Source organism: Capra hircus, chromosome 5 (genome assembly GCF_001704415.2).
Source record: "Capra hircus breed San Clemente chromosome 5, ASM170441v1, whole genome shotgun sequence".
In the NCBI taxonomy this organism is placed as follows: Eukaryota; Metazoa; Chordata; class Mammalia; order Artiodactyla; family Bovidae; genus Capra; species Capra hircus.
Window position 1 is genome coordinate 112,508,431 of NC_030812.1, and position 25,363 is coordinate 112,533,793.

The following is a 25,363-nucleotide window of genomic DNA, read 5'->3' on the forward strand; positions in this document are numbered from 1 at the left end:
CTCCTCTAACCTAGGAGGCATATGCCCAGGTGGTGGGTTCCTCATCTGGCTCAGTTCAGGCCAGAACAGAATCAGGCTGATTATGGGGTGGAGGTGGGGGTGCTGGGGGGACCCAACCAAGGCTGTCTGAGCCTTGAAAAATGAGGTGGGAAGACAGGCTCCTCCCCTTGCCCACCACAGTCATTCTCCGGCACCCAGGCCCAGAGCCCACCCAGCAGCCCTGGACCCCTCTGACCAAGGCAGGCTGTGTGCGCTCAGGCGAGTCACCACCACTGCCCGCCCAGATGCCTGCCCACAGCTGCAGGGTGGAGCTCACAAGAGCGGTGCGAATGAATGCATTTCAGCCACCAGAAAGCACTGGATGTGGGTGACTCACTTTATTTGTTTACTGCGGGCAGGGTAGGGGGTATTTTCTTTAAAATGCTTTTCCTGAGCCAAATGGACTCCAGGCCCCTTGCCCGAGTGGGCAGCTGGCCCGTGTCACTCCTGCAACGTCTCTGGGAGAAAGGATGGGGTGGACAGGCAGGGCCTTCCCCAAAGAGCTTCCCAGGCCAACTCTGCTGGCTGCCACCCCGGAAAAAAGAAACCAAACCCCGAAAGCGCCCCATCCCTTGGGCTCTTGAAACTGGGTCTGCCGCCCAGCTCCCCCACCAGCTGCCTCCTCCCCCTCCTTCCTACCCGCTCCTTTCCCCCCGCCCCGGCCCCGCACCCCCAACCTCGTGGGCACTTCAGCCCAGCCTGCCACTCTGTGAGGTGCTTTCATATTCACCAGGCTTGCCCATTGTGAACAAGACCCAGGTGTGCTCAGCCAGCTCACTCCAGCTCATTCTGTCTGGAGACGCTCCCCTCACCACTGGTCGTCTCAACTCTGTGACGGTAGGCGGGCCCAGGGGGTGGCCCACCAGAGCAGGCCCCAGGGGCCGCAGTGCGCCCTGCAGTAACAGCTCTCTGGCCAACAGTTCCCCATCCTCCCCACCACCTGCCCCAGACCCTGGGGCTGCAGAGGCCCAGCCTCCCCATCTCTAGCCCTCCCATCTAGCCTCCCCTGGGAAGGCGGGCTCCAGAGCTCCTCTCTGCCACGTGCAGGGAGGTGAGCTGGCAGGCCCCCTCACAAGTACATCTTCATGGCCTTGTGCGTCGTGGGGCAGTAGCGGGCGTGGAGCTGGGCCAGGAGGGCCCTGGACGTGGCCTCAAAGCGCGTGCCCTGGCTCTTCTTGTTCCACACGTGGACCGCAAAGGTGGCATTGAGTAGCTGGGTCAGCTCCTGGGGGCTGATGTCTTCGAAGTACTTCTTCCAGTTCTGCCAGGGGATGGGGTAGAAGGCCTCGGGGGGCAGGGTGGTGACGCCGCGGCAGGCGCGGCTCTCGCTCAGGCTGCGGATGGAGCACCATTTCTTGAAGACCCGCGTGAGCAGCTGCGGGCCCTGGTGGCCCCAGATCCAGCCGTTGTAGTGGGCCACGAAGTCGCGCATGCACTGCGCCATGAACTCGTGGTGCCGCTCGAAGGCCAGGAAGGCGCCATTGAGGACGTAGCGGGACTGGGTGCCCAGCGCGTTGGTCAGGTTCCTCAGGTCCTTGAGGACGATGAAGTCCGTGTCCAGGTAGATGCCACCGAACTTCCACAGCAGCGCGATCCTGGAGGCGTCTGAGAGCACCGGCAGCAGGTAGGGCTCCCAGCGCCGCTGCACGGCCGCGTACCAGGCGGCCAGGGGCGTCTCCCGGAAGAGCTCCTCCAGGTCCAGGGGGCGCATCTGGACGTTGGGGAAGCAGCCCAGGAGCGAGAGGCCCAGGTGCCGCGGGCGGGAGGCGTTCCCGCCAGGCAGTCCCTTCATCAGGACCACCACCGGGGACTCGGGGTGCGCCCTGGCGGCTGACTCCACGGAGCACATGAACAGGAAGTTGGGGTTCGTCCGGTCAGAGGTCTCCAGGAAGAAGATGTTGCCTGGAGGCAGGGTGCCGGGGGGCGGGGGGGTTGGGGGACCACGTGGGGGCAGGGGACGTCCACAGGCAGGTTAGAGAGCACTCTTTGGCCCCTGGGCTCTCCCACAACATGCCAGTAGACCATGACAGAGACGAAGAAGGTGAACTTGAAGCCGATAATGAACAGGGTACAGACCCGCTGCCTCGGGGTGCCCCGGAGCAGCCCCAGCAGGCAGTCGGGGGGCGCCGACGTCATCTCCCCAAATGTCAGGAGCCTCCAGCAGGAATCGGCTGGTCTGTAAGAGACGAGCACCACACTCAGGCAGCCTGCTGGCTTCCCCGGCTCAAGAACACTGCCCACAGACACCAGCCATGGCTGAGCCCGGCTTCCAGACCCCACGGGCCGGCCAGGTGCTCAGGAACCCCTCTCTGACCTCAGCTCTACAGTGGGAGCAGCAGGTCATGGGCTGAGATGTGGGCAGAGGCCCTTCCACTCTGTGATATACTGGCGAGCTCCCCAAGGGCTGGGCCAGTGCCACCCACAATGTGAGGCCAGCATGGGCCCAGCGCAGGCTCTGGCCTCTCTGCAAGGTCTGTCCCCTTTGAACTGCCAGCCTGTGATGTGAGACCCAGTGCAGGCATCTCTCAGCCCCATTCGGTTCCACCAGCTGGGCCTGGAGCTGGAATAAGAGGAAGGGCTGCCTGCAGCCACAGGGACTTTCAGCAGGAGGCCTGAGGGGCTGGGCGCCAGCATGCAAGCTCACTCAGAGGCAGGACGGGCAGACTCCAGGCACGTGGGCATGCTTGCTGGGTCCCCAAGCCCTTGGGGTGGACATGACAGAATCTCCCGGGCTCCTGGCTTTCCCAGCCCTTGCTTGGAGGGAGGGGGACAGGGAGGTTGTGCTATATAAGCTGTCACTCTGTCACCTGACTAGCACGGCTGCCCTCGGACCCACACTCTCTCTTGATGCCCAGGCTGTGGCTGGCCGGCAGCAGGAACATTCCCGGGTGCCTTGCAGGAGGCTGGGAGGAACAAGAGAGGCTTGTGGTGGGACCGTGTGAATCCTGGGACACATGGGACCTGTGTCTGCCTGAAGCAGCTGCAGGATGGTCATATTGGAGCAAGGATTATATTCATTCACTCAGCGAATACTGACTGCCCACCATGCACATGTCAGGGGGCCTTCTGAACACTTCAAACATATTAAGTCATTAAACACAGCCACCCTGTGGGGTGGGAATCATCCTCCTTTCACATGGTGAGAACCCTGAGGCACAGAGAGGTCTGGTAACTCATGCAGAGTCCTCTGCTTGGCCAGGAGCAGGGCAGGGGGTTTGAACCCAGGCCACCTGGCTCCAGGTCTGTGCTCTCACCACTGAGACATGCTGCCTGGGGACTCGGTACACGTTGACCTGGACAGTCCTATGAACAGAATCCTAGCCAGTGCTTACTCTCCTGAATCCACATCCATCCAGGCCTCAGTAACGCCAGGGCACAGTTGCATAGTTTCCACTTTAGAGGCCAGGAAGCTTGGGTGCAAGTGGCGGGGCACTGGGTGCAGCCTGGGGGAGCCACAGTCAACCCTTCCCCAGGACAGAGAGGGGTCTTGTGGTCACAGCGGGGTCCCAGGAGGCTGTGACTTGCCCAGTGGGGCCCGTCCCTCCCCAAGGCTGAGGCCAGGAACCGTGGCCACGGCATGGGCTGGAAACTGACCAGCCTGGGTGGCCCATGGCGGCGAGGTGGGGAACCGGGCAGCCTGGCCGGCCTCCTGGAGACACGCCCTGGGTCAGCAGCCAGCCTTCTCTGCCAGCAAGAACCGGGTCCTTCCCTACGCTCTCCATGCCCGCAAATCCATCTGCAAAAGATGGCGAGAGACAGGGTGAGGCTGGTTCCCAGCCACACGGGCCAGGCAGGCCGGGCCTGCGGCTCGCTTGTTCATTCTGTCCTCCACCCTCTTTGCCCCTGGGGGAACATGCTGGGGAGAAGAGAAGAGTTAGGCACAGCTCTGCCCTGGAGGAGTGCTCGGCTTCAAGGGGAGACCACGCGGAGAGAGGCAATCAACCCGATGATGGCGGAACTGGAGCCAAGGGGCCAGCAAAGCGGGAGCAGGCGGCTTCCTGGAGGAGGTGACACTTGATGAGAAGGGAGTCAGCCATGGGCGTGGAGGAGACCTGCACACCTCTCTCTCCCCAGGGCCCGGCTCAGCGCTGGGTACACAGCAGTCACACAGGAAACCGACTCACGGCCTGATTCACTCGCTCAACAGCCAGAAGAGAAGAGAAAGAAAGTGAAGTCGCTCAGTCGCGTCCGACTCTTGCGACCCCATGGATTGTAAACTACTATGCTCCTCTGTCCATGGGATTTTTCAGGCAACAGCCAAGGTAATGATTTAAAAACGCGAATCTGGCCAGGCTGCTCCTCTGCTCAGAGGATGAGTGAGGTGGGAGGCCTAGTTCATGAGGGGGTGGCACGTCCCCCCACCCTGACCTCACACCTGCTTCTCTCTCCATCACCACCTGGCTTCCCGGTTCTTCCTTAAACCCACCCCCCCAGGCTGCCGACTCCGGGCCTCCGCACCTGCTGTTCCCTCTGCTCGGAATGCTCTTTCTGCAGATGTTCACAGGGCTGGCTCCTTCATCTTCCCACGTCCTCCCCGCCCCGGCCCCTCTAAGATCCCAGCTTCCCCCACACCCCACAGCCTCCTCCTCTGGTCTGTTCGCCCTAGTACTTATTCTAATACACTGTATGTTTGTGTACTTGTCCGTTTTGGTTATTTATTTGGAACAGAACCCCGATGAGGACAGGTATGTCTGGTGTAGGTTTATTTATTTTTTCAGTGTCTAGAATACTGCCTGGGTCTTGGTATGTAATAAATAAATACTGAGTAAGTGAGTGACTCAGCGTGTGGGTCTGTACTTTCGTAAAGGAGCAAGCGAGTGAATGAAGGGGCCAATCAGTGAGTGATCAGTGAATGAATGAATCAGCAGATGAATGAGTTATCAAGTCAACAAGTGAGGAAATAGTCAGTGAGCACATGAGGGGAGGAAACTGGGGGGTCAGAGAGAGCTGCCTGGGATGCCCCAGCCAGGCTGTGAGCGGCAGAGCCGCTGATGTCAACCCATAACCTTGTGCTCCTGGGCCCTGGTTTTCCCCTACAGGGAGAGAGGCTATTTTGGTCCTGAGTATTTTTAATCCTCTGTGAACCACTCTGCTGAGTGCACACAGACGGGCAGTGGATGGAGCGAGGCTGGGGCTGTGTGGGGGCCCGGAGGGTCCTGGCTCTCCCATGGGCTGTGTTTTCGGGGCGGGGATAGGAGCCTGTAGAGGAGGCAGGATGTGCTGGCCGTGGCTGAGGGAGCCAGACGCGAGCAGCAGCACCGTATTTGGTGCCAGAGCCCAAGACCCGGGAATGGAAACCGTTTATGATGCGGAGCTGGCCGCAGCCCAGTAGCCGTGTGACCTCAGGCCCAAAGCACTCTCCAGTCCCCAGGAGAGCCTCACAGCCCAAGTCCTGGCCTTTGTCAGTCCAGCCTGGCACGTTCCTGCCACCTTCCCCTGTCTCCCGGCCGCCATCTCCAGCCCTGCCCTGGGGAGGTACTCCCTGTTAGCACCTAACTGCAGTCATATCCCGCTCTAAATCCTTCTGTGGGGCTCCCCATCATCAAGATGCGCCGTGTCCAGCTCAGGGAGGAAGGAAGGGTACGAAGTGCAGGGCTGGCGGAGACTGAAGGCTGAAGGTCTGGCCAGTCCCCTTCCGAGCTGGCCCTTGGCACTGGCTCTGTGGCTCCCACCTCAGGAGCATGGCATCAAGGGCATCAAGCTCATAGGTCTAGAAAAGGCTGGGACCTGGCTCTGGGACCTCATCCTCGACCATGGCCTACACCCATCCCTGCCCCCCAGTAGGGAGCCTCCACCTCTGACCCTCGCTGGGCTCCTGTGTCCAGCCCATGGCAGAGAAAAGGGTTATAAGTCACATGCAACTGGGGTCCCCAGGGGAGACAGGGTGGCCGTCTGCTGGTCTGGGTGGTCCATCATCCATTCCCACTTCTGATAACTGCACCCCGATTTCCTTTCCATACACTCTACTCCTAACTCTGGGGGTGGGCACGGGATTCAGGTCTGGGCACTGGCTGTGCAGTGCTCGCCAGCCACAGTGATGGCCCCACACTCTGCTCCCAGAGTGCAGAAGGCACCATGGATGCTGGTGGCCTGCTCATCAGGCAAGGATGAGGACAAGACCTGGTAAACGCGGGACAGGAGCTCTCTGGCAATTACTGGGCTTAGGAGCCACCGACTGTCCCAAACTAGAGGCGACTTGCCCAGCCCCTCACACGAGAGGGGAAGAAATGGAGGCTTAGTGATGCCCAGTCCCACACAGAGAATCACAGTCGAGGTGGGACTAGAACTCAGCTCTCACACCAGCCCACATGCAACCAGACGTCAGGGTTGCAATTTCTCCAGTGTTTCCCTCCCACGGGCCCTGGGAGCCAGGACCCAGCTCTGGACTCAGCAGATGTGAGCAACTACCTGTCCTCCACCTCTGTGACAGTCACTTAATTTTTAAAAAATGATTTAAAAAATTTTAAATAATCTTTCTTGGCCTTGCCCCATGACCTGCAGGATCTTTGTTCCTTGACCAGGGATCGTACTTCAAGTCACCTGCAGTGGAAGTGAGGAGTCTTAACCACCGGACTGCCAGGGAAGTCCTCTCTTCTTTTTATTGATTTATTTTATTCATTTATTCATTTGGCCGTGCTGGGTCTCGGTTATAGCGCGTGGGGTCTTTGATCTTCACTGTGGCCTGTGAGATCTAGTTCTATGACCAGGGATCAAACCTGGGCCCCCTGCATCGGGAGTGTGGAGTCTTAGCCACTGGACCACCAGAGAAGCCCCCGACAGGTCACGTAAGTTTCCTCACCTGTGGGAGGGGAGTGCAGAGGCTGTCCTGGGTACCGCGTGCATCTTGACCTGCACGTGGCCCTTGCTGGCTCTGCTATCGGCTGGGGGCAGTGTAGGGTTTGGAAACCAATACCTGTGTGCAGATATGCATAGGAAGGATGGAGGAGACATTGCCAGAGGGTCCTTCTCCTTCCTGGAGACCCCTAGGACTGCAGAGGTAGCAGCTGGCGGAACCTTGTTCTCAGACATGGAGGGAGGACCCTGACCAGAGAGGAGAGAAGAGCCTCGAAGCAAAGGATGGCACCTTCCAAAGATTTCTCCAATCAACCAATCAGCAATCCATCGACGCTGCAACCCCACCCGCCTCTTCCTCTCTTCTCCTTTCTGTCCCTGGCCCCTCCTACCCCTTCCTCTCCCCTGCTGCCCCATCAGGTCTGTCTCTCTCTCCATCTCCTTCCCTCTCAAACAACCCTGGGGTGCCCTTTCTGGCCCTTGACCCCATGATTCTGCATAGGGGCAGGGGTACAGTGGGAGGACACAGAGACAGACAGGGGCCAAAGGCCAGGTTGACAGCATTCAAAGGACTGGATAAGCAGCTGCCTCCCCTCACCCCAAGGAAGCTCTTCCCCAAGCTAGGAACCCAAAGGCCCCAATTGGCACCTGTGCCCCATATCAAGTCAAAGACACAGGGATTCATTAAGTACCAGGAGACTTAGGGCTGGGGACCTGGCAGAGGTGGGGGTGCCATGGGTAACAGAGAGATAGGGGAGGACTTCCCTTGCGGTCCAGGGCTTAAGACGGCCCCTCCATCACAGGGGGTTGGGGTTCCATCTCTGGCCGGGGAACAAGATCCCACATGACAAAAAGGCACAGCCAAAATACAAATAAATAAAATAAAGTGGTTAATTTAAAAAAAAGATCAGAGAGTCGACTGCATCCTCCTGCTTGAGGATGACGCATCTCATGGGGGTCAGGAGGCCCCGACCGGCCCCGGCTGGGGTCAGCGCGTTTCCCAGTTCAGCCTGATCCCCAGTGAGGGCTGTAGGATTATTCCAGCTCATTCCTGCACCCGCTCCCCTGTTCAACGTTCAGAAAACATAAGTGACTTGTCCAAGGGTCCATGCTAGTGGCACGGGGGCTGGAGGGTGCTTGCAGGTCTGCCCAGCCCCGCTTGAATTGCTCTGTGACTTTAGGCAACTCCCTTTCCTTTGTTGGGCCTCAGATTCCTTCTGCACCACGGGGAAGGGACAGCCGGACTAACCGAAAGTTCTAACTGTGGGAACACAGGGCCTGTGCTGATCTACCTCCCTGATAAGTTAATGGCTGAGCAGATATGGAGGCTATACACCGAGGGATCCCGGGGCAGGTCACCCAGCCAGGAAATGGAGTATAGAATTCAATCCCAGGTCCCTGCTGACAGCTTCTGTTCCGCCACTGATTGGCTCTGTGACCTTGGGCCTGGGCCTGCCCCCATGCCCTGTACATTAATAAAATTGAGGGGGGTGGGCTTTTGGTCTTAGAATTCAGACCCTCCTTGGTGTGAAAAATCAGTATCTCCAGCTTCCAAACCCTACTTGGAGGAGCTGCTGTCCGGTCCTCCCACAGACCCCATCCCCACTCTTTCAGGGCATACCTGATTAAGACTGACGGATATTAAAAGGCAGCGATCCTGGTACAAGTGGCTGTTTTCAGGTTACAAAATGTTCCCCCTCCAAAGCCTGTAAGTTGTTCCGAGGACAGAAATTCCTGAAGCCAGAATCTAGCAGGCAGCGGCTTGCTCTTGGAGGGGTTATGACAGACAGAAAAACAGGAGGAGAAGCCCTCTGTCTCCAAGAGGAACGAGGCACATTCTTAGTTCTGAGTCTCCCCTCTTCTACTGATGTCAGACTGAGCCATGAGGGAAAGGAAAAAAATAAACCACAAACTATAGCATTAGGGAAAGAAACCAGGAGCAGGACAAACTCATAAACTCCAAGTCACATGCGAGTGTTACACAAGGCACCTGAAACCAGCAGATGCGGCAGTGGGGGTGGGGAAGAGCGTGGGACTGGGGGTGCCCAGCAGTGCAGGACCACAGCAATCACCACTTCTAAAAGGAAGACGAGGGACTGCCCTGTTGGTCCAGTAGGTAAGACTGTGCTTCCAATGCAGGGGGCATGGGTGTGATCTCTAGTTGGGGAACTAAGATCCCACATGCCATGGGGTGTGGCCAAAAAATAAACAAATTAAAAAAAGGAAGACAAATAAGACAGGAGCCAAGGGCTTAATGAACCAGGAGGGTTCAAGGTTGGAGGCGGTGGCTTCTTCAGTCAGGCTGGGTTCTGAGAGGCAACAGAAGGGAAGCTGCAGGGGAAGGCCGTATATTAAAGGAACAATCCATTCTTGCAAAAACAGAGGGAGTCTTTCAGGAGAGAAATCTAGAGAACGATCCTGGCCTGTCTCCCAATTTCCATCAAAACCTCCTATTAGTCGCTGGTCCAGGAAAATCCTGCTAATTCAAATAGAGGGGGGAAAAAAATTGTTAAAGGCATAAACACAACATCCATCCAAAGATGCTACATGAATGAAGAGGGAAAGGAACACTGGTGTTCCCTTATAAGATGAGTCACTATAAAAATATCGCCACAAGACAAACAAAAATTCTGATCCAGAATGGCGGCATGAACTGAAAACAAGTAAAATAAAAAGCCCTGAGAAAAAAGTAATTCCTGCTTGAAGGGAGACCAGAAAGCAGAAACACAAGAACGGGAGAAGTTCTTGAAAAAGATACGAAGACAATAAGTGAGAACTGATAGACCTCAGGAAAGAACCAGAAGAAAAAGACAAAACCATTTCAGAAATGAAGACCAAACCGCACGAAACCCAGGGAGAGCAGGCATGAAGTACAGTAAGAGATACAGGGATCAAAATGAACAAAGGGGCAAAACCAAATAGAAAGAAAGAGATGAGAGAATTCAAGAAGATGGAGAAAAGACGTAAAGGAGATACAACAAATGCATAACTAGGGTTTCTAAAGAAGGTGGAAACAATGGGCCAGAATAAATATTTAAAATTATAATGCAGGAAAACTTTTCTGAAATAAGGGAAGATTTCATTTCATGAAATCGAAACAGGACTCCATGTAGTACTAGAGATCAGTGACCCAGAATGGTTAAGTCCCAAGACATTTTCTAGCAAAATGAATGAACTTTTTTATTATTTTTTCAGATGAATGAACTTTATAAAGACACAAAAGTAGATCTTTGGGCAGCTACCTGTGGCTCAGATGGTAAAGAATCTGCCTGCAATATAGGAGACCCAGGTTCGACCTCTGGGTTGGGAAGACCCCCTGGAGGAGGGAATGGCTACCCCCTCCAGTATTCTTGCCTGGAGAATCCCAGGGACCGAGGAGCCTAGTGGGCTACAGTATCGTAGGGTCACAAAGAGTCAGACATGATTGAGCGATTGAGCACGCACACAGAAAGACCTATGAAGGAAACAGAGTCAGGCTGGTATTAGATTTCTCAGCAGACACTCAATGGCAGATAGTGGAGCAACACCTACAGGATCCTCAAGGAAAGAAATTGTGAGCCAAAAATTAATATATGTCATCCCTCCATGTCCACGAAGGGTGGTTCCAGGACTCCCACAGCCACCAAAATCCACAGATGCTCAAGTCCATGACATAAAATGGTGTAGTATTTGCATATAGGCTAGACATACTTCCCAAATTCTCTAAATCATCTCTAGATTATCTATAATACCCAATATAAAGGGAAAAGTGAAAGTGTTAGTTGCTCAGTAATGTAAATGCTACATTAATAGTTGCAAGTGTGCCGCACAGTCAGGTTTTCCTTTTTGGAATGTTCTCGAATTTTTTTCCTTTTAATAAGTTAGACTCACAGTTGGTTGACTCTGTGGCTGTGGAATCTAGAGATGTGGAGGGTTGAGTGTATAGCCAAGCTGTTCTTTAAATATTAAGGTTACACACCAAGTTTCAAAATATAAGCACTTGGGCAATAATGGATTATGAGTAATAAGTACAGAAAACCGAATGGTGATTGGGCTAACTTTATTAACAGGACTGAATATATTTAACTTCAGCTCCTCTCCACCCACCAAAGAGGTAGGAATAAGGATGACAGGATGGAACAACAGTGGTATCTAGTCAGACAACGTAAAAATGTAAACAAAAAATTGGTAGGACAGGCAAAAAGAAGGTGGAAAGTAGAGCAAGCTCTGGTGGCCTCATCCCTAACTGCTGGGGGTAAAAACTAAAGCGGTAAAAGCTTGAGCATATTTAGAGTGCAAAGGGATACGAAGAAGGGTAACACCACCCAATGGTACTGCATCTAATAAGATGCACCATCATGAACCACTAAAAAATAAAAACGCTGCCAATTAAGCAAAGCCACTCTGCTTTCTTATTATGTAGGATGTTTCTTTTGCAAGAATTTTTTCTTAAGTTAGATTTTAAAATCACCTATCACGTCTGTGTATACATAGGATGCAAGGAAGGAAGGAAGGAACTCCCTAGGAAGGAATATACGTGAAATAAATTGAGTGAGGTGTTCCTGAAGGTTCACCACACGTAAAGCCCGACTCTTCTGAATGATTTCTCCTCAGTGTCACTGTCTGCGCTTTCCTACATGGCAGCATCAAGTCCAGTTTACATCACTGAACTTGAGTGCGGGAGGATTTTGGTAGCTGTGGGGGTTCCCTGCGTGGATACTAAGGGACAACCATATATTAACCTTTGGCTCACACTTTGCATCGACTGTGGGTGGCGCAGCCCTTCTTCAGAGCGCTTCGCTCTTGCCTCAAGAGGTTTTTTCCGAGACATCTCTTCAGGTTGTCATGTCACTGAATGAGCAGGAAGTGGCAAACATCAGGAACACTGCCTGACGGAGAGCTTCCAGAAGCACTGGATGGAAACAATATACACCTCACTCAGCACAGTATCAGCTGAGACGACCAGTGACTAGAGAAAGGGGAGGATGGAGAAGAAGCAAGTTAAATGTATTGTTGTTCATAGACGAGAAACAACGGACACTACCTAAAGAAAGAAGGGACTAAGAGTATGATATGAAGGATAAATATAAAAAAATGGAGCCACTCGAACAAATTACAAGCTTTCCCAAATATCGGAAAGATTCCTATTTTTTGTTTTGGGTTGTTTGTTTGTTTGTTTTCATCAGAATATAGCCCTCCCAGGGGCTTCCCCAGTGGTCCAGTGGCTAAGACTCTGTGCTCCCGAGGCAGGGGGCCTGGGTTCAGTCCCTGGTTAGGGAACTAGATTCCACATGTCACAATGAAAGATCCCACATGCTGCAACTAAGACCCAGTACAGCCAAACAAGTAAATACATATGTGTGTATATTATATACAAAGAGGAATGTAGTCCTCCCACAAGCACAAAGGCATGCGTACATATGAACACAGCAGGTCATAGACATCAGCCATATCAATACATATAAACAGATCTGACTTATCTATACAAAGGAAAAGGATTTTTTAGTTTAGATCCAAGCAAATTCCAACTCTATCTTGTACTTGAGACACAAACATCAAAAAAGTGATTTAGAAGGTTAAAAGTAAAAGAATGAGCAAACGTTTAAAGACACATACAAACAAAAACAAAGCTGAAGCCATAATCTTAGTATCTGACAATGGGAATTAAAGCCAGGCATCTCTAAATGAGCCAAGGGAAGGCCACTTATAATGCCAAGTGGTATAATTCACAAGGCGTCAAACACACTGCAGCAATTTTCAGGAAGAAGAAATTACAGGGATGTCAGGAGAAACAGATGGTAATACACTAATAACAGACTGTAATTCATCTTTCTGAGTCCAAGAAACAAGTAGATCAAACACAAAATAATTCAGAAGATCTACAAAATAATAAAAAAGTACTACTCTATATCAAATTCTTGACATAATAATAAATAATTCACTTTCAAGAGCGGATGGAACATTTATGAAAATTGAAAACCTCAACAAAACCCATAAGCATAAAACATACATTTTATAAATACAAAGCAGTATGACTAGAAATTAACGTAAAAGTTAGGAAGATTTTTTTAAAAACAAAACCTCTCTCTTGGACAATTCTTGAGTCAAAAGGGAAGTACAAACGGGATCTATGGCATTTCTAGAAAACAACCATATCAAAATACTTAAGAATCTGAATCTATAAGACACAGCTGCAGATTTATCCGAAGAATGTTTATAGCCTCCAATACATGTGACAAGTAAAACAGGACCGATAAGAAGAAAGAAACCAGCAGGCGAAAAATGGTAGAAAAAGAACTTAAACCTTTTCTTAAAATGTTAGAAAATAAACAAGAAGACCAAGGAAAGAAAAATTACAGTAGAAAAAAGTCTGGAAGCAGATAAGCAGTAGAACTAAGACATAAGGCCAAAAAATGGGCTCTTTGGAAAAAATTCAATGAAATATATAAATCGCAATTAACCTAATTAAGAAAACAAGAGAACTGAGGAGATGAGGAGTGAGCACTCAGTGCAAACCAAGTCATGCCAAATGGGAAAGGAACCAAAGAAGCAGAGGGAAACTTTTTTAATCGTAAGATAGTACTTTGCAAATAACATTTGAAACCTGAAAAAAATAATTTCTAGACAAACGTAATAAATCAAGACTGTTGCCAGAACAGTCAGTCTAGACAGGCCAACTTTTACATAAGAAATAGAATTATACAAGATCATTAAGAGAAGCAATAAGATATTTTTAGAGAGGAATTTTATGAATTTACATAACAGAAGATCTCAATACTTTTAAAGGTGTTAAATAGCAAAATATAAGAGGGAACACTTAAAAAAAAATTAAGTATGGTGGTTTATTCACTAAGTCATATGGGACTCTTGCAATCCCGTGGACTGTAGCCCACGAGGCTCCTCCATCCACGGGATCTTCCAGGCAAGAATCTGGAGCTGATTGTCACTTCCTTCTCCAGGGTACCTTCCTGACCCAGGGATCGAATTCAGGTCTCCTGCATCACAGGCGGATGGATTCTTTACTGACTGAGCCACCAGACAAGTCTAAGTTAAGTATAAAGAATTTAAATTAGTATAATATAGACATCAAAACCTGAGACAGATGGCACAAGACACTCTACTGACCAATATCACTTATGAATTAAAAATCCTAAACAAAAAAAGCAAATAGAACTCAACAGCACATCAAAAGAATGAACAATCAAAACCATGTGGGTTTGGACTTCCTAGGTGGTCCAGTGGCTAAGACTCCACACTCCCAATGCAGGGGGCCCTGGGTCAGTCCCTGGTCATAACAAAACAAAATAAAACCAAGTGGGTTTTATTCTTGGAATGCAAGGATGGTTCAATATTAGGATGTCTTTAATATAATTCACCAAATTCATACATCTAAGGAGAAAAACCATACTATTATCCCCAGAAATGCTAAAGTAATTTGACAAGGTTTCCCACACTTTCTGGATAAATTAGGAATCAATGGATACTTCCTTAAGAAAATTATGTATATCAATATCAAAGCCAAGAACCAGCTTCACACAGGAGTGTGAATACTCAGCTTCATACATGAGGGAACTCTAGCTGAAGACAGGAAAATGACAAAGTGTCCAGCACCCTCATGGGCACTGGAGGTGTTCATCAAAGCAACCCGACAAGAGAAATTAGAGCTATAAACACTGAATGAAAGTGAAAGTTGCTCAGTCATGTCTGACTCTGCCACCCCATGGACTGCAGCCCGCCAGGCTCCTCTGTCCATGGAATACTCCAGGCAAAAACACTGGAGTGGGTTGCCATTCCCTTTTCCAGGAGGTCTTCCTGACCCAGGGATCGAACCTGGGTCTCTGACATTGCAGGCAGATTCTTTACTGTCTGAGCTACCAGTGAAGCTATGATACAAACAGGGGGCTGCTGCTGCTGCTGCTAAGTCACTTCAGTCGTGTCCGACTTTGTGAGACCCCATAGATGGCAGCCCACCAGGCTCCCCCATCCCTGGAATTCTCCAGGCAAGAACACTGGAGTGGGCTGCCATTTCCTTCTCCAATGCATGAAAGTGAAAGGTGAAAGTGAAGTCTCTCAGTTGTGTCCGACTCTTAGCGACCCCATGGACTGCAGCCTACCAGGCTCCTCCGTCCATAAGATTTTCCAGGCAAGAGTACTGGAGTGGGGTGCCATTGCCTTCTCCAAACAGGGGGCAACCCCCACCAAAAGTCAAATAGAAAAAGCTAAAATTACTGCTATTTTTATACAATACTACTATATACCTAGAAAAGTCAAGAGAAACTGTTGAAAAACTCCTACTAATAAAGAAATACCATAAGGTGATAGGAAACAGACAGACACATACACAAATGTAAAAAAGCAGCTGGAAGCAGAAGATATAATGAAAAGACTCCTACTCACAACCACCATCACAGTACTTAGGGTTAAACTTAACAAAAGATGTTCAACATTCATGTGAACAACAATTTAAAGCCGCTGACAATGCAAAGTACACTTGAACAAGTGGGAACTTGCACTGTGGTTTTGGATGAAGATTCAGCTTTTTAAAGACGTCGATGTTCTCTTAGCCAGTGTATAAACTGCACTCGGGTCTGCAGTTCAACAAACTGATTCTAAAGTTTATTTAGAAAATAAGCAAGGGACTTCCCTGGCGGTACAGTGGTAAAGAATCTGCCTGCTCATGCAGGGGACATAGATTCAGTCCCTGGTCTGGGAAGATCACATACCACCGGGCAGCTAAGCCCGTGAGCCACAACTCCTGAAGCCCGTGCACCCAGAGCCTGTGTTCTGCAACAGGAGAAGCCCAACAACTAGAGAGCAGCCCCCACTCGCTGCAACTAGAGAAACGAAGGCTCAGCCCAGCCAAGTGGAGAAATAAAATAAAATTTAAAAAAGAAAAGTAAGCAAAAACCTACAGGAAAACTCTGAGGAAAGGAAGACATGAAGAAGGACTGGTCTTTCAGAGACTGACACACGAAGCACCAATAATTAAAAGAACCTAGTTTTTGCATATAAACAGGGCAATGAAACAAATCACAGAAAGAGTATGGCATTTGCATATCCAACACGGGCAGCATCTACAAATGCGCAAGTGAAAACAGATCTTTTAATACAGCTGTTGGGCAAGCAGGGAAGCCAGTAGGGAAAAAGAACCAGATGAGCGGATAGCTCAGAATATGCCCAGGATAAACCCCAAATGGAATAATAAATGTTTCAGACAAAACACGAGTGAATTCCTCAGTAAACGGAGTTGGGAAGGTTTTCTTAATTATGCATGGAATCCAGAAGTCATGAAAAGAAAAAATTTCCCTGCAACCTTGCGCAAAATACTGAGAAAGTAAAAAATACAAGTGACATCTTGGGATGGCTTTTGTTTCTCTCAGATACCAGACATCTCATTTTTCTAACTTAGAAAGCAATCCCACAAATCAAGGAGTAAAAACGAACAATCCAAAAGAAAATGAGCCAAGGTCACATCACACACACACACACACACACACACACACACACACACACACACACAGATGCTTAAACAGATAAGCAAGATGGGGGAGCTTTTTGTAAGTAAGAAAAATGCAGGTCAAAACAGTCAGATAGCATCTCTCACCCATCAGATTTGCAAGAATCTAAAACTTCGACACATCCTTCAGGCAAGGCTCTGAGGAAACGGGCATCCGTACAGTGCTGGTAGGGGTGGAGAGTAACTGACCAACATCTATCAAAATTACACATTCACATACCCTTTCGCCTCACAGTCCCACTCTGTGAATTTATCCTACAGATAAGTGATATTTGTACCGCTCACAGGTTTGTTTGCAACCGCAAATGATTAGAAACAACCCAAGGTCTTCCTTGAAGGGACTGGTTAAACACAGTGACACTCATATCTTGGAAAACAATGCCCGCTCCCAGGGGGCCAGGAACAAGGTCACTCTGACTCATCACAGGGCCAGCACAGACCTTAGCACATCGAAGGTGCTTAATACATATCTTCTGAAAGAATGCATGAATGATCCCTAAACTGCCCAGAAAGCCAGGATGAAATGAGCAACTAATCTCGGGGAGTGCCATCTGCCAACCGGCAAACCCTGAGCCCGCGCAGACGACAACAGTCAGAAGGTGTAACTGACATGTTCCCGCCTCACCATCCAAGGGCACAAAATATGGTCGCATGCCGTGTCCCTTCATATTCAAGTACCCGAGTGTGCACCTGTCCCGGGAGAGAAAGGTGACCTTCCCAACACTACATGGCTAATACCTGGTGGGGGGGAGGGGTCGAGGGGGGTGGCGCCAGGATCTCCTCTCAGGTATGTCTGCATCTGAAAGTCTCAGAGGCTTTTATCTTCCCTGAGGCCATCCCAGCCCCCCAAGGTCACTCTGCAGTAGAGCCTGGGCTCCAGCTCTCAGGATCAGGGTGAAGTCACCTTCTGCTCAGGCAGGGAGTGATAACTCACCACGGATCTGGACACCCAGACATCTGCTCTTAGCGACCCTGCACTGGGAGGACCAGGGGCAGGGGTGCAGAATGGTTATGGATGGCTTCTCTAGAAAAGCTGACATGTGTGCAGACGCCAGAAGGAGGTGAGGCACCAGCTGGATGGATTTCTGGGGAAAGGGTGCCCAGGGAAGAAAGTCAGTGAGTGCAAAGGCCCTCAGGCATGTGTGCCTGAGGGACTGACCATGGAGTCACCACCAGGAGAGGCTAGAGAGATAGAGGGGACGCTGGGCTGGGCTGGGGAGCGGGCTTGAGGGCCACAGGGAGGACTTGACAACTGATTGGCAGGGGGTGCCAGTGGGCAATTTTGAGGAGGAAAGGGTTATAGCGTGACTTTTTTTTGGGGGGTCACCCTGTGTGGCTTGTGGAATCCTAGCTCCCCACCTTGGCAGTGAGAGCCCCAAATCCTAACCACTGGACTGACAGGGAATTCCCTAGTGTGACTTGTCTTAAAGAAATCTTTAAGATCTGGCTGCTTTATGGGTCTAAGTCACAGGGGATGTGCAGCAAGCAACAGAAATGTGTTACAAGGCTACTGTGATGATCCGGGGAGAGGGAAGCGGAGAGAGGGAATTGGGGGCACAGCTCCACTAAACAGATTTCCGCTCTACCCCTCCTTCCCTCCCCCGAGCCCAGCCCAGCTCTCTCCATCTCTCGTCCCTGTCCTGCAACGCGCCACCCCAGCCGCCTCCTGCTGCAGCCCCACACAAGCCTGCGGACCCCAGCAAGCTCTGCCTCCCCAGCCCTGCCCGCTCCCGGCGCATGACTGCCAGACTAGCCGAGCTGACGTCTGCTCTATTGCTCAAGCCACCAGGCTCTGGAAATTCCAAGCCTCTGCAACCCACTCTTTCTTCTTCTCAAAACATCCCTCCACACTCCCCTGCCCAGGAACTTCCTGAGCAGAAAAGGTACGAAGGAAGTTTTGCCATCTGTCTGGAACACACCGCCTACCAGGCACCCCACTGTACACCATGCGCCCTGGGTCTCCATGTCCACCGCGGTGGCCGGTCTTACCAATGAAAAACTCAGGTGCAGAGCAGAGCGGCTGCTGGGCTAGTGAAGGGGGGAGGCGGGATGGGCACCACCCAGGTATGTGTGCCCCCAAGTCTCTCCTCACCTAGGAAGCCACCCAGATATTGACGCTTACTGTGGCTGGGCCCCCATTTCTGCACACGTACACACCAGGAGGAGCTCGTGGCTACCTTCCAAAGGAGTGTGAACAGCACTCACCCCAAACCCTGTGTTCCCCCTTAGCCCAGACCCCTGGCAGACCTTCAGAGCCCCTGAGCAAGTCCTATGGGGGAACCACCAGGGTGAATTTGGTCTGGGAGTGAATTGGGATTGCAGGAAAGTGGGCACCAAGCCAGACGCTGCCCACTCAGCCTGATATTAAATCAGGGAGGGCCTGGCATACAGCAGGTGCACGATAAGTGCGTGATGGCACGACAGCCATCCCGATATATCCTCAATGCCTTTGAAAATGATGGTTAAAAGCTTCAAGAAAACCCAGCTCTTCTCTTTCGCTCAAGGCACTAGGCTTTGGGAACACCAAGTTTCTGAAACAAGCTCTTCCTTCTTCCCAAAATGTCCCTCCACCTTCCCGACCCAGCAACCTCTCAGTCATCGTAGGGAAGACGAGCTGCCATTTGCCAAGAATCCATCAAAATACTGTCATGGTTTTCTTCATACCTTTGAGTATTGCCTCTGTGTTTCCACAGTGCGTATACACAGACACTTAGCCAACAGTGGGATCATGGTTGGTGGGGCTCCCAGCTTTTCTAGAGGGATGTGTGTGTATGTGTGCGTGCATGCCTGGGGGGCAGGGCAGGGGACGTCCAGTCACCACTTTCAGGGAACAGCTCTTGCTTTGCTCTTTATCTTGAAGGTTTGAGGTGAGGGTATGTGACACGTCAGCATTTTGGCATATGCTTTCCAGTCCTTTTCGGCCGCCTCCACTCACACGGAGCAGTGTTTACGCAGGCTGTGTCCAGGAGACGCACAGAAAGTGATCCTTACCCACACTGCTCTACACCTTGTTTTACTTTCCACTTAAAAATATGCGGGGCCTCTGTCTCCTGAAACCAGGTGGTGGTGGTTATATAACCAGACCCATTTCCTAAAACTCTTCAAACTGGACGTGCACAACAGGCTGTAAATTCTACCTAAATTAAACTCTTTGGAAACACACGCTGCGCCTCTATCATGTCAGTAGACACAGCTCCACGCCCTACCTCTCCAGGGTAGCCCACCTTGACTGCTGGAGGGGCTTCCCCCTGTGAGCCCCTCTGTGGCTGAGCCCCCTGTGGCTCTGCTGGCAAAGCATCCACCTGCAATGCACAGACCCAGGTTCGATCTCTGGGTTGGGAAGATCCCCTGGAGAAGAGAAACACTACCCACTCCAGTAATCTGGCCTGGAGAATTCCATGGACTGTATAGTCCATGGGGTCGCACAAAGTCAGACTCAACTGAGCGACTTTCACTTTGCACTTTGACTGCTGGAAATGTGGCTTTTTGCTTTTATAGACAACACTGTGGTATCTTAGCACTTAGACCTCTCAACACATCCTTAATTACTTCTGCAGGACCCTTCCTAGAAATGAACGGCTTAGGCCAAAGGAAATGCCAATCTGGTCTCGATACAGGTCATCACTGGTCTCGAGAACTTAAAAAGTCCAAGTTCTCTCCAGCGTCAGGGCTGGTCCTCCTTCCCATCCTCTCATCGGAAGAGAGACGGGTGTGGCCAAGTTAGCGTTTATTAAAAGCTGCCTGTCAGGAATGGAGCTATGTGGTTTAATAACAACAACGGTGCATATTTCCTGAGGGCTTACCATGCACAGCTACTGGTTAGAGTGGTTTCTCCTTCAGTAACTCATGTAATCTTCCCAGTAGCTGCCTGAGGCAGGTCCTCTTATTATCAATTACAGTTTAAGATTGGAAACTGAGGCCCAGCTGGGATTCAAACACCCTGGGATTAAAATAGCCAGGTGAAATAACTCTGTCTGTAGCCCAGTCCCGTTCAACTGGGACTGCACTGTGGCCAGGGGCTCAGATCTTGCTGTGGTCAAGAGGAGGTGGCTGACTCTCAGTTCCTCATCTGTAAGATGGGACTGACAGCTCAAGAGGGCTGAGGGGGTTTAAAAAAAAGAGATCAGGTTAACAAAAGCCCTTAGATCAAGTAGGGGCTTGATCAATGGAAAGAAAAGTGAAAGTGTTAGTCATGTCTGACTCTTTGCGACCTCATAGACTGTAGCCCACCAGGCTCCTCTGTCCATGGAATTCTCCAGGCAAGGATACTGGAGTGGGTTGCTGTTCCCTTTTCCAGGGGATCTTCTGGACACAGGGATCGAACCCAGGTCTCCTGCACTGAAGGCGGATTCTTTACTGTCTGAGCCCGAAGCCCGTCCTCAAATCAGGAGATTGCCTTGGAAGCTTCTGGAAAAAAGCAATCGATGACTACAGACACCCAGGGTAGGGTGGGGGTGTCTCTGGGCTCCATATCTGTGTCTGGGACAATGGCGTCTGCACTTTCAAATCAAGCTGTTCATGGAATGTAAGGACCACTTTTCTGTTTTACTTTCACGTCTACCCAGCAACTCAGACTTTGCACAGGTGTGACATCCTGAAGGCCCTGCTGCCCCTGCAGCACTTGGTTCCTGCTGGGTGAGAGGAGTGTTTGGGGCACTGCCCTGAATGGAAGGGGCCCTCCTAGTCCCTGGGGCCAGCTCTGCAGAACTGGAAGCTCCTGGCCCCACTGGGGTCTGTCCAGAGGGAAGACAAACAGAGGCAGGCAGGAGAGGAAGGGATGCTCACTCACCAAGCTCTAGACACAGAAGATGGGTACTGTTTCTTGCTAGCTACTAGAGATGGAGGTCGGAGAGGACGCTCAAGGGCAGGCGGAAACTCTTCAAGGTACTTCCCCTCCCTCTGGAGTCTGTCGATGGGGGTGATAACACCTTCTACCTCCCACCTCCCAGGGAAACAAGGAGGACTCAGGGGAAATGAGGTTGGCAAACAGCATAGGGTGCTGGGGGCCTCAGGTCCAGAACCTGCTGATGCTTTTTTTACTTTCTTTTCTGGGAAGATCAAAGCCGATTCATAAGATGCCCTCCCATCCCCTCCCTCACACCTCCTGTCCTCACCAGCTCAGAAGGCCCCCCTCTAGACCAGTTCCAGCCCTCTCCGGCCTCCAGCATCCTCTGGGACTTCATCTACCGACCTGCCCCTCCCTCTTCAGGAACTTCAGCCACTCCCTTGCCTGGCTCTTTCCCATCAGCTTATAAATGCAGCCAAGTCTCCCTTATCCAAAAGCACAGATACAGTAAAATAAAAATTTTAAATGTGTTGCTCAAATGCACACACCATCAGCAGCAAAAATAGTAATAGCCTAGTCATAACCTGGGAGAAGATCTTTGCCACCAAGAGACCAGACAAGGGGCAAGCGTCTCACTGATGAACTCAAACAAGTGAATAAGAACCTTCCCTGGTGGCTCAGAGGTTAAGGCATCTGCTTCCAATGCTGGAGACTCGGGTTCGATCCCTGGGTCGGGGAGATCCCCTGGAGAAGGAAATGGCACCCCACTCCAGTATTCTTGCCTGGAGAATCCCATGGACTGAGGAGCCTGGTGGGCCGCAGTCCACGGGGTCACAAAGAGTCGGACACGACTGAGTGACTTTACTTACTTACTTACTTTTACTTAAAGATACTAGATGTTCATGCTCTTTGACCCCAGTAATTTCATTTCCAGGAAATAACAGGAAATGCACGTTCACAGCCTAAGGAAGTACAGAACAGCACAGTTCCTCTGGAGAGCCAGCTGATGCTACACTGACTACCAGGTAATTCCCTCTCCAGAAAAAAATATCCAGCAGTGCATAAATTTATCTATTAACTCAATGTGACATGATCTAAAAGAGCCAAATATTAAAAAAAAACACCCAACAAAACCTAAATGTCAAATGAAACTCATTAACTAAATATGATGTCACAATGTCTAAGCATTGAAAAATATGAAAAAAGAATTAGGGAAAGACAAGGAATTTGCAACGTTTGTATAAACAAGGTATCCAAATATATTGCTGTTGTTTAGTTGCTCAGTCACGTCTGATTCTTTATGACCCCATGGACTGTAGCCCACCAGGCTCCCCTGTCTGTGAGATTTCCCAGGCAAGAGTACTGGAGTGGGTTTCCATTTCCTTCTCCAGGGGATCCTCCCGACCCAGGGATGGAGCCTGAGTCTCCTGCATTGTCAGGTGCATTCCTTATCACTGAGCCACCAGAGAAGCCCATTCCAATATGTACCAATGTGTTTTTTAAAAAGTCTGGCAAATTTTAACAATAGTTATCTCCAAGTGATAACTGGTGGCTCAGACAGTCATTCGATCTCTGGGTTGGAAGATCTCCTGGAGGAGGGCATGGCAACCCACTCCAGTATTCTTGTCTGGAGAATCCTCGCGGACAGAGGAGCTTGGCGTATATACGGTCCATTGGGTCACAGAGTCAGACATGACTGAGTGACTAAGCACAGCACATCTTCAAGTGATGTGAATATGAAATCCGCCCCCCCCCCCACCCACTTTCAGTTCATTCATTCAAGCAAAAGGCAATAAACACCTACTATGTCAGGCTTGCAAGTTTCCTCCCTCCAGGAGCTTCCAATCTGGAGAGAAGGAGGAAGGCAACAGAATGCAGGGCAGGGCAGTCAACAGGAGGTAAGAGCACGCTAGGAGCGTAGTAATGAGCACAGCTTGGGTGGCCAGATTGAAGGTGGAACTGCCCCCACCAGGAGGTGCAGCAGCCGGTGGGGGTGAGGGTGGGAAGGTGGGGCAGGGAGGAGCTGTTTTCACAGATTAAGCTTCCCTTTTCTCATCCACTCCTCTTCCCATCTGGTTACAAATGCCCCCGGCAGCCACCTTGTCTCACCCTGCCCTGGTACCAACTCAGACCCACGGGGAACAGCATTCTCGGCTGCCCTGGGTCCCTGAAGAGCTGGACCTCCATGGCCCCATGGAAGGCGCTGACGGGGGCCAACCTGATGCTGCGGTGTGCCACAGCTCCTTAAGTTCCAAGTGAGTTACCTTCCCAAGGCAGCTCAGCTGATAAAGAATCAGCCTGCAATGCAGGAGACCCTGGTTCAGTTCCTGGGTCGGGAAGCTCCCCTGGAGAAGGGACAGGCTACCCACTCCAGTATTCTTGTCTGGAGAATCCCCATGGACAGAGGAGCCTGGCGGGCTACAGTCCATGGGGGTCGCAACGAGTCGGGACCCGGCTGAGCGACTCAGCACAAGTAGCTCTGAAAGATGCTGCCAGCCCTGGCACACAGCAGACCAAGTCCACTGGCCTAGGCAGTTCTAGGGCTTCCACAGGTACAAGGAAGCAAAACAAAATGGTAAAGAATTTCCATTTCGGTGTTTGCGCTCTAATATGGAGTGGCCACAGCGGACAAGCAGGGACAGGCACGAGGGGCACTGGAAACAGGCTTGGAAGGAAAAGGAGCAACTGAGAAGGTTCCATCTTGACTCTCCTTGCTTATTTTTCATTTGGGCCTGATTTGGCTGCCGGGCTCTTTGGCTGTGGGAACAGGGATGCGAGCAGGAGGGGACCGTCGCGGGCAGCCTGGGCCCTGCTTTGTCCCTCTGGGCAGGGTGATTCCCCCATCTTGGGGAGGTGGTAACAAAGGAGGAGTCCTTGGGCAGCTGGGGTGGGGCTGGAGGGGCTGCCAGAGGGGTAGCACACCAGGTGCCCCGGGTGGCTTGAGGGAGGAGGGCACGAAGGAGTCCAGAGACCCTCAAAGGGCCACCACGGAGCGGCCGCTCACTCCATATTTGGCGGAGACCAAAAGGGTGTCCTCCAGAGAGAGGGCCGCGAGGTCAGGGGAGGTCCTAACCCTCTCAGAGCTGGGGGCTCGGCCGCGTCTGGCCGGGAGGTGGGAACCTCCGCCCGGCACGTGTCAGAAGCGGAAACTGAGGCCGGGGACTCGGCTAGCTCCAAGGGGCGTGGACTGAGACTGGACATCCCCGGAAAGAGCCTCTGCCAGCGCACCGAAGCTCCCGCTGGGACTCGACGCTTCCCATCTGGAGGAGAGAAGCACGCCGGAAAGAGGGGGTGGTCTGCGGATCCGGATCCCCGGGACGGAGCGCTTAGACCCTGCTCTCCCCACTTCCCAGTTCCGACCCGGGCGGTCCCTCCACCTGGAGAGAGCCTTTCCCCCCTTCGCCGTCCAAAGCCTCAGCATCCTCAAAGGCCCAGGGGGACGCCTCCCATCCCCCGGCAGTCTCCCCCCGCAGCCGGCCGCTTCCCCCGACCCCTCTCCCCAGCGGCGCCCCTCGGGGCCAGGGGCGATCGCGGCGGGCCGCGAGGCCTCCGGGACTTTTACGCGCCCCCAGGCAGAGAGGCGAGGCTCGCCCAAGGGCGCAGCGCGGGCCGGGGGAGCCGGCCCTCGGACCCGGGCTTCTCGCCCCCGCGGCCGCTCTGCTCCTGCCGCGGGGACCCCCGCCCGGGCGGCGCTGCCCGGAGGGCTCCCGGGCGGGGCGCGCCCTCCTTTCTCGAGCTGGGCTCCCAGCCCAGCCGCCGCGCTCAACTTTGGGTGCCTCTGGGGCGGAGGCGGCGGTCGGGGAAGCAGCGCGCACAGTCGGTGCGCACGCGAGCGACCCTCCCGAACAGGTGGTCCCGGCGGGCGGCGGCCGAGCCCTCCGCAGCCCCCACCCCTTCCTTCTCTCGGAGCGCGCCTCCCCGCCCGGGCCCGGGGCGCCCCCCGGCCTGTGCCGCGGAGCCCGGCCACTCGTACCTCTGCTCCTGCGACTCCGGCCGGCGGACAACGCGGCCCCGCGGGCCCGGCGGGCGGCAGGCGGGCGGCAGGCGGCGGGCGGGCAGGGCCGGGAGACCGGCGGGCGGAGCGCCGCTCCTCAGCCCGGGGCGGGGTCAGCGCCGCCCCGCCCCGCCCCGCCCCGAGGGGGTCCTGTGAGTCCGCGCGGCTCCCAGCGCCCGGGGCTGGACCCCAGCAGCCCGCGGGCCCACAGGTGCGGAGCACTCCCCGTGCCTCCCTGCCGCGCAGTCTGTGGCTT

The 25,363-nt window shown here is 52.3% G+C and overlaps 1 protein-coding gene across 1 annotated transcript; it reads right to left on the reverse strand.

Annotated features, from left to right (window-relative positions):
• Positions 728-25,174, reverse strand: A4GALT (alpha 1,4-galactosyltransferase). The gene is given in 4 exon segments (XM_018048862.1): positions 728-1,980; positions 1,983-2,215; positions 3,634-3,775; positions 25,087-25,174. Coding segments are annotated over 2 exon segments (1,065 nt in total). The 5' UTR covers positions 2,176-2,215; positions 3,634-3,775; positions 25,087-25,174; the 3' UTR covers positions 728-1,108.